The sequence below is a fragment of the Piliocolobus tephrosceles genome, chromosome 20, assembly GCF_002776525.5.
Source record: "Piliocolobus tephrosceles isolate RC106 chromosome 20, ASM277652v3, whole genome shotgun sequence".
NCBI lineage: Eukaryota > Metazoa > Chordata > Mammalia > Primates > Cercopithecidae > Piliocolobus > Piliocolobus tephrosceles.
In genome coordinates, this window is record NC_045453.1 from 34,944,501 (window position 1) to 34,958,389 (window position 13,889).

The 13,889-nt window shown below is 63.3% G+C and overlaps 1 protein-coding gene across 2 annotated transcripts; it reads right to left on the reverse strand.

Annotated features, from left to right (window-relative positions):
- Positions 1-962: 962 nt before the first annotated feature.
- On the reverse strand, positions 963-6,300 carry HRH3 (histamine receptor H3). 2 transcript variants are annotated; one of them, XM_023183312.1, is made up of 4 exons: positions 5,744-5,993; positions 4,524-4,690; positions 1,993-2,909; positions 1,372-1,399 (listed from the first exon to the last, which is right to left on the reverse strand). In XM_023183312.1, the coding sequence occupies exons 1-4, from the start codon at positions 5,991-5,993 to the stop codon at positions 1,372-1,374; spliced, it is 1,362 nt and encodes a 453-aa protein (XP_023039080.1). The 2 variants fall into 2 exon arrangements, with proteins under 2 accessions (XP_023039081.1, XP_023039080.1); XM_023183313.2 differs by having other exon boundaries at positions 963-2,909; positions 5,744-6,300.
- Positions 6,301-13,889: the final 7,589 nt, after the last annotated feature.

A 13,889-nucleotide genomic window follows, 5' to 3' on the forward strand; every position in this document is an offset into this window, starting at 1 on the left:
AGAGTAGCCAGAAAATAGCAAGATTCTCTCCCTGCGGTAGGAAGGAACGATGTGAGTGGAAGCATGCCCAGCAAGGCTGCACTATTGGAAATACAGTGGGCTCAGAGATGTCAGGGCCCTCGAGGCTGGAGCTGGGGCAGGGGATGTTGGGGAAGGTGGTACCTGGCCCACCCAGTTTGCATCTCACCTGGGTTGGGCTTGTCTGGTGTCCAAGTGGCCTCTGAGTACCTGGTGTGGTCCGGCGTCTGCCTCCCTCTCCTGGGGCCCGTGGAGCAGGTGCAGCTGCCTTCGGGATTGAGGCTCACAAGCCGCAGCAGAGGGCACCACATTCCCTCCCTCCATCTTCCCCCAAGTGTCCCCATCCTGCACCTTCAGTACCACCTCCAGGCCTTTGCCCAGGACAGCTCCTCTCCCAAAGATGCCTCCGCTCTGGGGCTTATCCCTTCTAGCAACCCCTCCAGCCTAGCTCCAGCGGGCAGGCCCAGACCCTCCCCTCTGGTCACTGCAGTCCCTCTGCCACCCAGCCCCTGCACACGTTGGGCATGGCCATGATCCTCCCTGGGCTCCGAGTCTTGCTGGGGTGCAACCCTGCTCCTGACCAAGAAAGATGAGGCACCTGTCCTGGGGGCAGGAAGGCTGCACAGGGCAGGGGCTGCATGTCTGTGTGTTCAGCACCAGAGCAGGCCCCTCCTGAGCAGGGCGTGGGCTGCATCTCCTCACCCGCCAGCCAGGTCTTGAGAAGTGCAGGGGTCTGGCAGTAGGGCATATGAAGTCCTTGTTGGGATTATATCCTGGGGTAGCAGGCTGGTCTTTCATCCCCACTGCAGCCCCCCACACTTAGAAGAAAACACAGAGACCTCAGCCTCACGCATGTCTCTCAGTGGTTTCTTATCTCCTTGGAGTCTCTCCTCAAAGCACGAAGGCTCTGATCACCCCACAAAGTCCTCAGGAATCAGCACCAATAAAAAAATACACTTTATTGTGACCTCACAGTTTGCAGGGCAGCGCAGCGGGCACAGGCAGAGGAGCATGCAGAGCGCGTGGCACGGGTGCACAGGACGTGGCAAAGCGGCCCCTGCCTGGGCACCTCCTCTGGACCACCCCTGCACGCCTTGGGACCCTCAGGCCCAGCCGGGCCCCCTCCTCCCAACAACCCCCAGAGGTCCTGGCCGAGCAAACGGAGTGGCCAGGGCAGGCTTGGCCGCCAGGGCCAGCATGAGCCCAAAGGCGGGGTGGGCAGAAGCAGCTGGCACAGCTCAGCCGGAAGCCTTAGCAGAGGGAGGAGGGCGTGGGAGCCCACACCTGCCAATCCAGCCCTGAGCTCCTCAGCAATTTTGTCTCTCTTGATTAAACATCCCAGGAACATCAAGTTCACAGACATGTTTTCTTCTTCATCTTTCTGAAAACACCCAGAATGGAAAAGCAGAGAACAGCTTCGAGGTTCCCAGGGCCTCTTGACACTTTTGGGGGCAGAGAGAGTTGGTGGGAAGACAGGTGAAAGGGCCAGGCCCGAGGCTTATGCAGGAGACAGAAGGCAGCAAAGGCAGTGTCCTGGGCTTGTCCGGGGAGAGGGACAGTGTGCAGGTGTGTGCACGTGCAGAGCAAACTGCTAGGGCAGGAGGCCTGGGGCACACCCAGGCGCTTGCTTTGGGAAGAACACCAGTAACTGTGAAGGGTGGACACTGGCGGGGGGTGGGCAGCACGTCTGAGACCTCCAGACTGTCCCTCCCGGTGGAGCCAGAGTGTTGGGGGCAGGGCCGGCCACCCAGCCTCCAGTCTAGCCAGTGAGGGGCCCTCTGGCCAATCCAGGAAGGTGCCTCCATACCGGGGCGGGTGGCCCAAGAGAGGCTGCCGTGGCATTAAGAGAGGGCCACAGACACAGCGGGGCTCACCCCTGGGGGAACGAGCCAGGTGGGGGGCAGCGGGGCCAGCTGCCCAGGAGACCTGGGCTGAGAGGGGCATGGCTGAGGGAGGCTCTGGCAGGCCGCTCACTTCCAGCACTGCTCCAGGGAGCTGTGGGGCTGGATTTTGAGCTTCTGGGGGCAGAGCAGCTTAGTGAAGGCTCGGCGGAAGCTGTGATGGCACAGCGGGTAGAGGACAGGGTTGACTGCCGAGTTGGCCCACAGGAGCCAGAAGGATGTTTCGTACCAGTAGTCAGGGACGCAGTGGCCGTGGCAGGCGGCCCGGATGATCATCAGCAGCGTGTACGGGGCCCAGCAGAGCCCAAAGATGCTCACGATGACGGCCAGCGACTTGGCCACTTTCCTGTCTCGAGACAGCCGGAAGCGCTGGGTGAAGCTCTGGGACACCATCTTCATGCGCTTCTCCAGCGAGGCCGAGGATGCCGACGGCTTGGAGCCCCTCTTGAGTGAGCGCGGCCTCTCGGTGCCCCTCGAGGAGCTGCCAGAGCTGGAGGTGGGTGAGGCCGCGGAGCCGCCCCCACCGCCACCCCGGAGGGCTGCCTCCCCAGCCTCAGCGCCCGCGGCCGCCTCACCCACCCCGTACCGATGCAGCGGCATGGCCTCCCCGTGCCCCTTCTGCCAGCAGCCCCAGCAGCCAGGCGGTGGGGGTGGCGAGGGCTGGGCCTCAGGCGGGGGCTCGGGGCCACCTGCCTCTCGAGCCCCATCCAGCCGGAGACGGGTGCGCCTCTGGATGTTCAGGTAGATGCTGAGATTAAAGAAGGTGACGCTGAGGAAGGGCGTGAAGAACTCCAGGGTGGAGGCCGTGATGAGGAAGTACCAGTTGTAGAAGAACTCAGCGTAGCAGTGGCCCTCGGGGATGGAGCTGCCCCCGGAAAGGTACTCCCAGCTCAGGATGGCCGGCCCGTACAGCAGGAAGGCCAGCACCCACACCAGCAGCATCTTCCGCACCGCTCGCCGTGTGTTGCCCTGCTGGGCCCGGTATGAGACCTACAAACAGGCAGGCTGGTCGGGGCGGGGCGGAAGGAATATTGGACTGGGTGTGCCCCTGCAGCCTGTGGGACCCTGTGTGGGCCATTCCCTCGGCAGGATGCTCCTCCCTTCCCCTCCTGTCCTCCCTCCCTCCCTCTTTCCCCTCCTTTCCCCTAACCCTCCCCACTGGGGTCCCAGGCTAGTGCCCTGCCACACTCAGTGAGAGTCTCAGAAGCTCCCTGGGACCAACCCAAATCCTCACTCTCTGTAGGCTGCCTGTTTACCACCCCCCTACCAGCTGTGAGCTCCTTGGGGGTCCTGTCCTTGGCCCCTGCACCCCTGGGACCAGACTCAGCATGGGCCCCAGACCACGCGCGCACACAGCTGTTTCTGACATGATGCATCCTGATCCTGCAAAGGCCCGAGCCATCTCCAGAGGTTGGGGTGGGAGGTCCAGCCCCACTCCCGCACAGGTGCTTGCACCCCTGGGAGCTGGAAGTGCAGGAATGAAGCCACAAGCTGGCCCACTGCTGGGAGACATCCCCCGCCCCACCACAGAACAAAGCATCCCAGATCGACATCAGGGCCTCTGGGGAAGAACAAGGAGGGAGGGTAGGGCCCTCCCCAGGGCAGAGAGCAATCAGCTGGTGGGGAGAGGGGGCGGGAGGGCCAAGGGATCCCACTGAGGGGTCCCAGGTAGGACAGCTGGAGGAGGAGGACCTGAGAGCCCCTGCCAACCTCCCCCACAAGCCTGAAGGCATTTACCTTGGTGAGAGCGGGAGCCATGTTCACAGCTATTGCTAATGAGAGGTGGGCAGAGCACCCCCATGCCAGGCTCTCTGCTTGGCCGCTTTACCCTTCGTGGCAGCTCTCCTTGTGCCCCATGCCTGGTGGCTCCAGGAAAGGAGGGAGAGACCACAGGGGGATGGGCTCAAGAGGACCCCAAACCCATGCTCTTTGCATCCTGTCTCCTGGCCTTTCTAGGCTAGAACGAAACAGCCTGCCCTCAGCCCTGCAGAGGCCCCCATACAGCCCTGTGGAGGTGAGCTGCCAAGGAGATGAGAAGGGGAAGGAGTGACTTCAGCAGCAGCTCCATGGGCTGCATGGCCCTGATGCAGGAGCCTGGGTGGGGCAGAGTCCCCGACTCAGGTGGCCGCTCCCACAAAGGGAAATCTGTGGAGTCAGGATCTGCCGCCTGCCTTCCCAGGGCCTGTGTGTGTGGGCACGCTTGCACGCACGCGTGTGTGAGGGATGTCACCCAGGGCCTCTGGCCCCAGATCCTCCCTTAACTCTGGAGACTGTGGTCACCCAGGGCCTCTGGCCCCAGATCCTCCCTTAACTCTGGGGACTGTGGACCTGCCCCAGGGCGGGGGCTGCAGTGACAGCCCTGTCTTCAGGAACATCTGCATCCAGATTCCCTGCCTCCTGCCTGGGCCAGGACAGTCTGGCTGCATCCGTAGCCCAGAGTGGGCAGCTGGCCATCGAGTGGCCCATGTGTCAGCAGCAAAATCAGTGGGACCAAGCCCACTTCTGCCCACAACTCAGAAGTGGCCGTCCCCACCCCGATGCCTCCCATGGGCGTCCCGACTGTCCCTGCAGGAGTGAGCAGGGGCTCCGCAGCCCGGGACTCACGGCTCGGGTGACCGACAGGAAGCGGTCATAGCTGATGAGCACGATGTTGAAGGCGGAGGAGGTGCACAGCAGGTAGTCCACCACCAGCCACAGCTTGCAGAGGCCCCGACCGAAGGTCCAGCGGCCCGTCAGCACATAGGGCACATACAGTGGGATGCAGAAGGCACCTGTGGGGAGTAGGGCCACAGTGGGACCATGCAGCCAGGGGACAGGGGACAGACCGACCTAAGCACAGACACCGCGGAACCTGGGCTGCTTTTCTGGGACCAGCCATCCTCATCTTACCGCCCCCTCCACCTGGTGTCAGCCACAAACTCTGCCCTGCCGCCAGCCTTCACCCCCACATAGCTCCCAGCACCACCGGTGCCCCTGGGCCTGGGAGCAGGAGAGACGATCCAGGCGTGGGGAACTCTGGCCACCACAAGACCCCAAGAGCCTGGAGTCGGGACTCCCTGGACTTCTGTCCAGCCCTCCCAGCCCTCAAAGGAGGAAAGAAGACAATTTCCTTCTCCCCTCCCCCTGCTGGACTCCAGCCCCTCTACCCTGGCGTTGGACAGCCCTCCCTCTCAGCTTAGACAACAAGAAAGCCTTTCCCCGCTGAAAGGGCACTTGGTTGCAGCCGCCAGCCGCCAGCCGCTACTACTACTGCCAAGCAGGCTTGGAGCGTCTGGGAGACGCACCTCACAGCCCCAACAGGTGTCTGGCACTCCAGCCCCCTCCGCGTGCCCCCCCCCCCCCCCCCGGCAGCACGGCCTGGACACCCGAGAGCGCGCTCCTTCCAGCGTCTCCCCCAACCCCCACCTTCCCCACGGTCCCCTCCCCCAACACAGCTCTAAAAATCCCCCTTCCATGTCCCCTCCCCCAGACCTTCTCTAAACCGCCCCACTGCGCCCTCCGCGCGTCCTAAGTCCGCAGCAGCCTTTGTTTGGCTATAGCGCAGGAACCAGGGCTGCACCCGCTGCCTTTGCGCCTTGCGCCTCGCCCAGTGCCTGTGTCCCTTCCCGGGGACATCTCTCTCCAGCCCCTGTCCCAAGGCCTGAGTGGCAAGGAACTTCGCCTGTGCCCCCCACACCATGGGCTCCGGACGCCCCCTTCCCAGGCCGGGTCCCCTGGTGGGGCGTGTGCCTGCGGGAGCCACCCAGGTCCGTGCTCCAGTCCCCGCTGGCCCGGCCACGCTGGGCGCCCCTGGGTCCCATGGCGGCCGGGGGCTGGGGATTTACCCACGAGGAAGTCGGAGATGGCGAGGTTGAGCAGGAAGAAGTTGTTCTGAGTGCGGAGGCTCGAGTCGGCCACGAAGGCGAGCATGACCAGCGCGTTGCCCAGCACCGTGGCCACGATGAGCAGCGCCATGAGCGCGGCCAGCACCGCGGTCCAGGCTGCCGAGAAGCCGCGCGCCCCGCCCGCCGCCGCCGCCTCGCCCGCCAGCGCCCCCGAAGCGTTCAGCGGCCCGTCGGGCGGCGCGCGCTCCATGGCCCCGCAGGCTCACGCGGCTCCGGGACGCGGGACAGGGCGCCGGCCGAGAGCTGGGCGGCCGGAGGGGTCCCGGCCCGGGAGCCTCGTCTTTGCGGGCCCTTGGCCGGGTGGGGTTCCCCGGTGGGCGCCCAGCGCATGGTCCGGGGGGCTGGGGCCGGGGCCAGGGCGAGCGGTGCCGAGGGGGCCGGGGCTGGATCCGAGCCCAGTGGGGCCAGCAGCGCTGCTGCTGCAGCGGGAGAGGAGCCGGAGCCTGAGCCACTGCCGGCGCGACCGTGCACCCGGAGCGCAACGCGCAGCCGAGTGCGCCCCGCGCCCAGCCCACCGCCCCGCGCGCCCCGCGCAGCACCCCCGCCATTGGCTGCCGCCCTCGCCCCGCCCCCGCCCCGCCCCCGCCCCGCCCGGCGCCGGCAGCACCACGGACAGCGCCGCGTGCCCGCCAGGCAGGCTGGAGCCCAGCCCCTGCGCTCACGGCAGCTGGCTGGGAGCCCGGCCGGGACTTGACCGGGTCTGGGGGCTCGCCTGCGGTCAGCCAGCCTGCGCACTCGGAGGCGGGGTCTGGGTTGCTCGGCCTTTCCCGTGCCCTCGGCCCTGGGGACCCCTACCCGGTCATCATGGGGAGCCCTGGCGCCTGTGGGGACCCGGGGTGGGGGTGGGGGAAACGCCTGCACCCGCGCTCCGGGGAACTTGCCCTGTGGGGCATTTCCTCGGTGCATGTTTTGGGAATGTGGGTCTCCCGGGGAAGGAACGTCTGGAGGAGAAGGGATGGGGAGGAAGGGGTCTTGGAAAGCCGGTGCCCAGACCAGGGGTCCGCTCCACCTCCCGTTTGCACGGACCCTGGGTGCCAGCCTCCCTGTGGACAGGGCCCAGTGCAGGGTCCAAAGTGACCTGCAAGGCTCAGGCAGATGTGGAGTTACATAAGGGAAGATGAGGCGCCGGGCGGACCCAGCCGGAGGGGAGCGCGTCTAGCCCGGGTTCCGCTGGCCTCAGGCTGAGGAGGGAGCAGCAAGCCGCTTGGAGCCCAGCCACGGACCCCCGTGGACAGCGGGGCAGTCGCCACTGCAGGGACAGACGAGGTCACTGCGCTCAGGGCGCAGGTGGTGGCTGTGTCAGCGCCTGTGGGAAGGGATGGGGGAGGAGAGGAGAGGTGGCAGGAGGGAGCGCCCCCACTACCAGACACATGCGCTCAGATACACCGGGTCAAGGACAGATTCCGCCTGAAACACTCAGGGCAGACAGACAGACATGCCCACACTCAGATACACAGACACCCACAGGCCAGGGAAGCAGCCACCAGAGCCAGGCTGGGGACCCACCAACAGTGAGACACACATCAGACAGCAGGCAGGGAGGGAGCTGCGCCCCAGGAGAGGGAAGCAGCAACTCTGCTCTGTTGCCAGCCAAAGGCATCCCTGGTGCCTCAAAGAGGGCAGAGTGCGTGTGTCTGGGGGAGGGGCTGCAGGGGGCACCCCAGGCACTGACATGCACTGTCACTCCCCTACTTATAGCAGCTTCCCCATCCTGTGGGGACCTACCCCTTCCCCTCACCCCAAGTGGCGCTTCACAAACTTTGGGGAGAGAGGGGCTGGGATTCCTCTGTTGCCACCTCAGGGCTGACTGCAGAGAGGAACCCCCAGACCAGTGGCCCCAGCCAGCCCACTATTCCATGGCTTCTAGGAGTCTGCTCTGACGGGAGGGGTTCGGCTTCCCTCTCTGACTACCCGATTGTACTCATCCCACTCCACCTGCAAACCCTACTCCTCATACTGGCTCCCCCAGGTTCCCTGCACCCCACCCTAACTCACCCAGTGAGGAGGGGCTGTTTTCAAGGGAAAAGTTTTCAAGGGGAAGTTCATGGAACTGGGCAGCAAGGGGCTGTGGGGCCACCAGAGTTGCCACCCAGCCCTGCTGCAGCCCTTGACTCACTGTCCCCACCCAAACCAGCAACTTCTTGTTGAGTGAACTCCTCCCCAAGCCCGTCTCCTCCACAAGTACCCACTGAGGCTGCAGGAGATGGCATTGGGTGGGGGTTCAGAGGGGGCCCTGGCTCTCTCCTTCACTGGCTGAAGCCTCAGTGTCCCCATCTTGGAATGGGGAATATAAATTGGAGCCCCAAACAACCAAGGATGAAGTGGTCTGGAGGCTGGCCCAGTCATTCTCCTTCCCCACCCCTCCTCCCCTGTCATTCACAGCTGCCCAGGCTTCCCCGTGAACTGACTAGCCCTGGAGAGCCTGGGCAGTGCCGGCCTGGGCCAGATGACCCAGACAGAAGGGGCTTTCATGGTTTTTTCTCTGCCACACAGCCTCAGGGGGACAGCTCAGCCCACACCTGCCCCCAGCTGTTCTGAAACCCCCGGGGAGCCTGCACCAAGACCCAGGGGCCACGGAATCTGGACCCACAGGCGGGGAATCCCACACAGCATGGCATCGGCCAGGGGACCCATTTCTGCAGCCCATCACCACAGTGGTGACACATATCCATCACATGCCTGTGGGTCACCTCAGGGCACCCTCGCAGGAAGTCAGAAGGAGGCCCCGGGGTTCAACTCCTGGCAGTGGGGACCCAGCTGTGTGACCCCGGGTGAGTTACCAAACTTCTCTGAGCTGCTGTAAATGGAGGCTGCCTGGAGAGGAGAGGGCCTGGCTTGGCCCCGAGGTCTGATAATGACCGGGGCTGGCGGCCGTGAACGCCCCCTGTCGACCAGACTCGGTGGGAGTGCTTGGTACCTGACCTCACCAGCCCCTGAAGGCCATAAAGTTGGGCAGGACTTGCCACCCTGCAACGCTGGTGAGCCCCCTGCCGAGGTCACACAGGCCCACCCCCTCCATGGCCACAGTCCAGCCCAACCTGAGGTCAGCAAGCGCACCAGGGTGACCAGCAGCCATGCGAGAGGCCCACGTCCTTGCCCAAACAGGAGGCCAGTGCCCTCTGGGCTGGAGCCTGATGCGGCCACGACAATGCAGAGTGCGTGGGGCTGGTCCCTGTGTAGCCTGTCTAGCCCTGGGAGGCTCTGTCCCAGGGAGTGGCTATGTTGTGTACCTTGTGATGAAAAAAGAAAGTGGCCAGGCGAGACCATCCCTGGATTCACGGGCAGAGGCCAATGTCCCGGCAGGCTGGTCCGGGCAGGGGAGAAAAAGGACTAGAGATGGAGACAGGAGCTCTGGGTCAGAGCCATGTGGATGGCCAAGTGACTATGGGCCTAGCCTGTTGGTTTCGTATCACAAGCAAACACCCACCAGAGGCCATCCGCCCTGAAGACACGACATTAGCGCGCCGCTGTCACTGGCCACCCTCGAACTGGGATGGTCAAGGTGAGTGAGTGCAGTGAGGCCCCATTGAGTGCAGTGGCCGCCCTGGAGGCCACTGAAGGCCACCGACCCCCACCTCCCAAGGCCCATCTGCTGCTGCTGCCTCTGAATGTCTGACCGCCAACAAGTGTTCAACACCCAGCCCCAAGTAGGGGACATTCTCTGAGGACAGCAATAGCTGCTGGCGAGCTGGCTCCATGGGTCCTCTTCCCCAGTCCTCATGGGCCACAGACCTGCTCTGGGTGTCGGTCGGCTTCTCTTGCCTGTTGAGCCTACACTGTAATCCAGGGGCCTATGGACTCCAGATCCACAGGCAGAGACTGCTACAGTGTGGCATCTGGCCAGTGGACCCTCTTCCCGTGAAGTCGGAGCCGGCATGGCCCCCTGGCCATGGGCCCACCAGGGTCTGGCCTGCCACACCACCCAGGAGCAGCCTCCGGAGGCACACCAGCCTGGGGCACTCACCTTTGAGGCTGGCGCCGCCCTGCAGACAAGGATGACAGAGCAGAGACCTTTCCATGGTGCTACGTCTACCAACAAGAAGACTATAGACCTTCAGGACCAGGGAAGGAGCAGGAGGGGCCCCGCCTGGCATCCATCAGGGGAATCCGTGCTTTCCAAACTCCGGGCTCTGCAGGGCTCAAGCTTCTCATCTCTGAGGGACACTGGGGATACACTGGGGATGGCTCCCAGGCACTTTGAGCTCCTGAGCTCCAGCAGACAAGACAAGGAGCCACCTTTCTGTCAGGGTGAGTGACCCTGATCAGCAGGAGGAGGTGAGGCTACTGTTTTCAGAAGAGGAGGGGTGGGAGGGGCTGAGTGTGAGACTCAGGGCCCTCTTGGGCGCCATGGCACCCCCTGGCCCGATCGTTTCTGTGCATGGACAAGTGCGGCCACCCCAGCCTGAGCAAGTCCAGTGGCCAGGGTGCAGGGAAGGAGCGTGAGCCTCCAGGACCTGCAGTGGCCACAGCCGAGGTGGGAGAGTGCAGGAGGGAGGGAATGCATGCCAGGTGGGGCCCCAGCTCAGCTGCCCCTGTGCCCTGACCCCCGATCCTTCACAGGCCTCACCCCAACACATCCCTCTACCTCCCCTGCTGTCTCAGCATCTGCTTCCTGGAGGACCCACCTTGACACAGCCCAGGTTCCAATTTTGAGAGGGTGGTCAGGGAGCTTCCACTAAGGAGACACATGAGCAAAGTGGGAAGAGAGGGAGGTGGATATTGGAGGGAGCAGAGTTCCAGGAAGGGGAACAGCAGGAGTGAAGGGCAAGGGGTGGACCACGTTCATGTTCCAGGGACAAAGAGGAAGCTCATGCGGCTGGAGCTCAGGCACGGGCATGGGAAGTGCATTCCAGGGGCAGGTCTTGTAGCGCCTTGAGCTGCTGCAAGGATGCTGGTGTTTTCTTGGACAGGTGCTCCAGGAGGGCCTGGGGAACACTTTTACGGGATCCCCTGACTGCACTGGAGAGTGGTCTCTAGGTGGATGAGGGCAGAGAGACCAGAGGGGAGGCGATGGTGGCGGTGGCGGTGGCAGTGGGGGGCAGGCAGACCTGGGCAGATTCTGACATGGGTTGGCATGTGAGGTTGGCATGAGAGGGCAGAGGAGGCGAGGGGCCCAGCCCAACTCCATGATTTGAGCTCAAACGCCTCAAAGGCGGTGCTGACAATGAACCAGAGGGAGAGGTTTGGGGGACGAAGAGGTGCCCTGTTGAGGGTGTCGAGGTTGAGTTGCCAAGTGGATGGATGTTCAAGAGATGAGACTGGTCAAATGGGCAGTCAGGGACTGGGAGGAGAGGAGCTCTGGGCTGGTGGCCATGCTGGTGTCACAGCAGCGGACAGCAGGATGCTGTCCCATCACCCTGTGCCATCGGGAGAGCAGCTCTGCCACCAGCATCTCTGGTGCCCAGAAAAGACCTTTCTCTTTGGAGCCGGTGGTGTGCCCAGGTGCTGTCCCTGCAGTGCTCTGTCTCTGCTGCATGGGGACACAGCTGCTGGTGAGTAATATGGGGGTGAGGCGCAGGGCCGCCAGGGCCAGTGCAGGACAATTGTCCTGCTGGTTACAGCCAAGGCACCTGCGGGGGTCTGGGGCCAGCGCTATGCCGCCTCTTCCAAGGAACCCATATTTGCTTTCTCTCTGTCTGCAGGAGCTCATTTGAATTTGGGAATGTAAATTTTTCTTTTTTTGTTCCATGCCTTTTTTTCCCCCGTGACATTCTGAGCCAGCTCCGGGTGCATCCTGACGAGCTCAGGGCCTGGGTGTGACAAGAATGGCGTCTGAGGCCACCGACTTGGAATAAAAAGTTGAGTCTGGTTTACCTGCCTTTGCAGACCAGATAGAATTGGGCCCAAGGCTTCGGTGGTGGGAAGGGCAGAGAGGACGGGAGAGCCAGGTATTAGTTGCTATAGTTTGGTGGAAAGTGACAGAGCCCAACTCCAAAGGGCCTCAGGACAAGGAGCACGCGCTGTTTCCTGTGCCCACGAAGTCCAGGGCAGTGAGTTTCAGGCACAGCTGCATCCTGGCTCAAGTACAGCTGCTCCCTCCATCTCGTCTTATCCTGTGTGCGCTTCAACCTCAGGCAGGGAGTATCTTCCTGAGGTCTCTCCCTGCGGCTCCAAGTGACTCCCCTGTCCCCTCCTCCATCCCCAGCCAGGAAAGGAGGCTGCCTTTCAGCTAACAGAACCCCAGGATCAGCCACTTTGGCCTGGCATTGGCCTGACTCAGGCAATCGTGATGCCTGAGCTCACAACAGAGGAGACAAACCCTGGCTGAGGATGCCTGAGAAGTGGAGGGGGAGTAGTGGTGGTCATCCCTGCAGCTGCCTTGGGGTCCCTGTGAGGAGCCCCTGCTTAATCCCCTAGCAACGCCTCAGGGGTCCAAGCGCCATCCTGCTGGGACAGGGGGCCTGGGCACAGAGAGCCTGGCCGTGGTGGGGGTGGTGGGGAAAGTGTGACTGCAGAGATGACCTTCTCTCAGGGCATCCGTGTCTCTTGCTGCCTGGCTCCTGTGAGAAGTGAGGCTGAGAGAGCAGGCAGGGGGCAGTGATGGGTGATGGCAGCTTGGCAGATCTCAAGGGGCCCAGGCAGGATGGCTGTAGAGCCACCCGTGGTCCATCCGTAGGAAGGAAGCCTGCAGGCCCCTCGGGGTCTGCTCCCTGCTCACCCAGGGCTGATACAGCCAGCTTAAGGGACAGGGTCGCAGGCTGGGCGTGGAGGCTCGTGCCTGTAATCCCAACACTTCGGGAGGCCAAGGCAGGAGGATCGCTTGAGGCCAGGAGCCCAAGACCAGCCTGGGCAACATAGAGAGACCCCGACTCTACAAAAAATAAAGGAAGAGGCAAGGTCACACCCACACCACAGGCCAGGACAATGGCCCCCAGAAAACCAAGCTCCATTCACACCTCAGCTCTTCCTGCTGAGCCCGGGGGCCTGCTGAGCCCTGGAGCCTGGGTCCGAGGGCAGAGGTTGGGGCAGGGAGAGTGAAGAACTGAATGGAGCCTGACCCAGCACTCTTCCCTCCTAAGGATGGTGCCTGGTGGAGACATCAAGCACGAGAGAAGGGGTGATCCTAGGAGGGCTCCCTGGAGGAGGAGGTGCCTGCAGGAGGTCTTGAGGACCCAGGTCTGATTCGAGGGTCAATAGCCCGGTGAGTGCCGAGGCTGCCGGAGGAACTGGAGGAATGAAAAATCTTTGCCTGAGGAAAGGAGCTCCTGCCTCCCCAGAAAGTCCCTTCGTGGGAACCAGACTGTTGCTGGCGCGCAGTGTGCACCTCCCAGGGCTGGCTGAGAAGTATTTGCTGAATGAATGGAACAGATTGCATCAGTACAGCCTCCCTCCGTGGGCTAAGAATGAAGACGTGATAGAGAAAACAGAAAAGAAGACAGAAAGCAGAACGGTCTCCACTGTGCTTTTCTAGAACCCTCCGAAGGGCCGAGAGGGCTCCAGAGCATCTGGGACCTGGCCCCAAACCCAAGTCCAGCTGTGGGGGCCCAGCCACAGCCCAGGAGCCCTCGTGCCATCCCTAAGAGCATTTGGTGGGACCTCCTGTGACTATGATCCAGCAGAGCAGCACTGCCTGGGGGTCTCCGAGCCAAACCCAGGCCATGAGCCCCCATCCCTGCCAGGGCCTGGGGGTGAATCAGGCCCCGAACAGTGGTAAGCATCAAGCCAGGGGGCCGCTGGGCCAGGCCAGAAGTAGGGACAGGCCCTGGGGGAGGGGGATGTCTGGAACCTCAAACTGGTTGGCATCCAGCTCCTCCTGCTTCCCATGCCAGGGTGCCCTGAAACCCTGCCGGTGTCTGCCCTGAACACCTTGCCCATCCCCTCAGCCTACGTCCCAGCAGTGGGGACCAGGCTTCGTGACCCTGGTCCATCCTGCAGACCCCTAGCCAGGGCGCAAGGCTGGGCAAGCCGGCCAGGGGCCATGTGCTCCCGGCTGCTCCACACACAGGCCGGTGGGGCCCTCCCCTCCAGCAGCTGAGATCAACACAGGCGGGTGCCTGGTGGATCTAGTGGAGGGCGACAGACAAGAACGTGGGGCGTGCGGCCAGCACAGACTGCCCAGGGCTGCTGGAGGACTAGCCTCATCTCT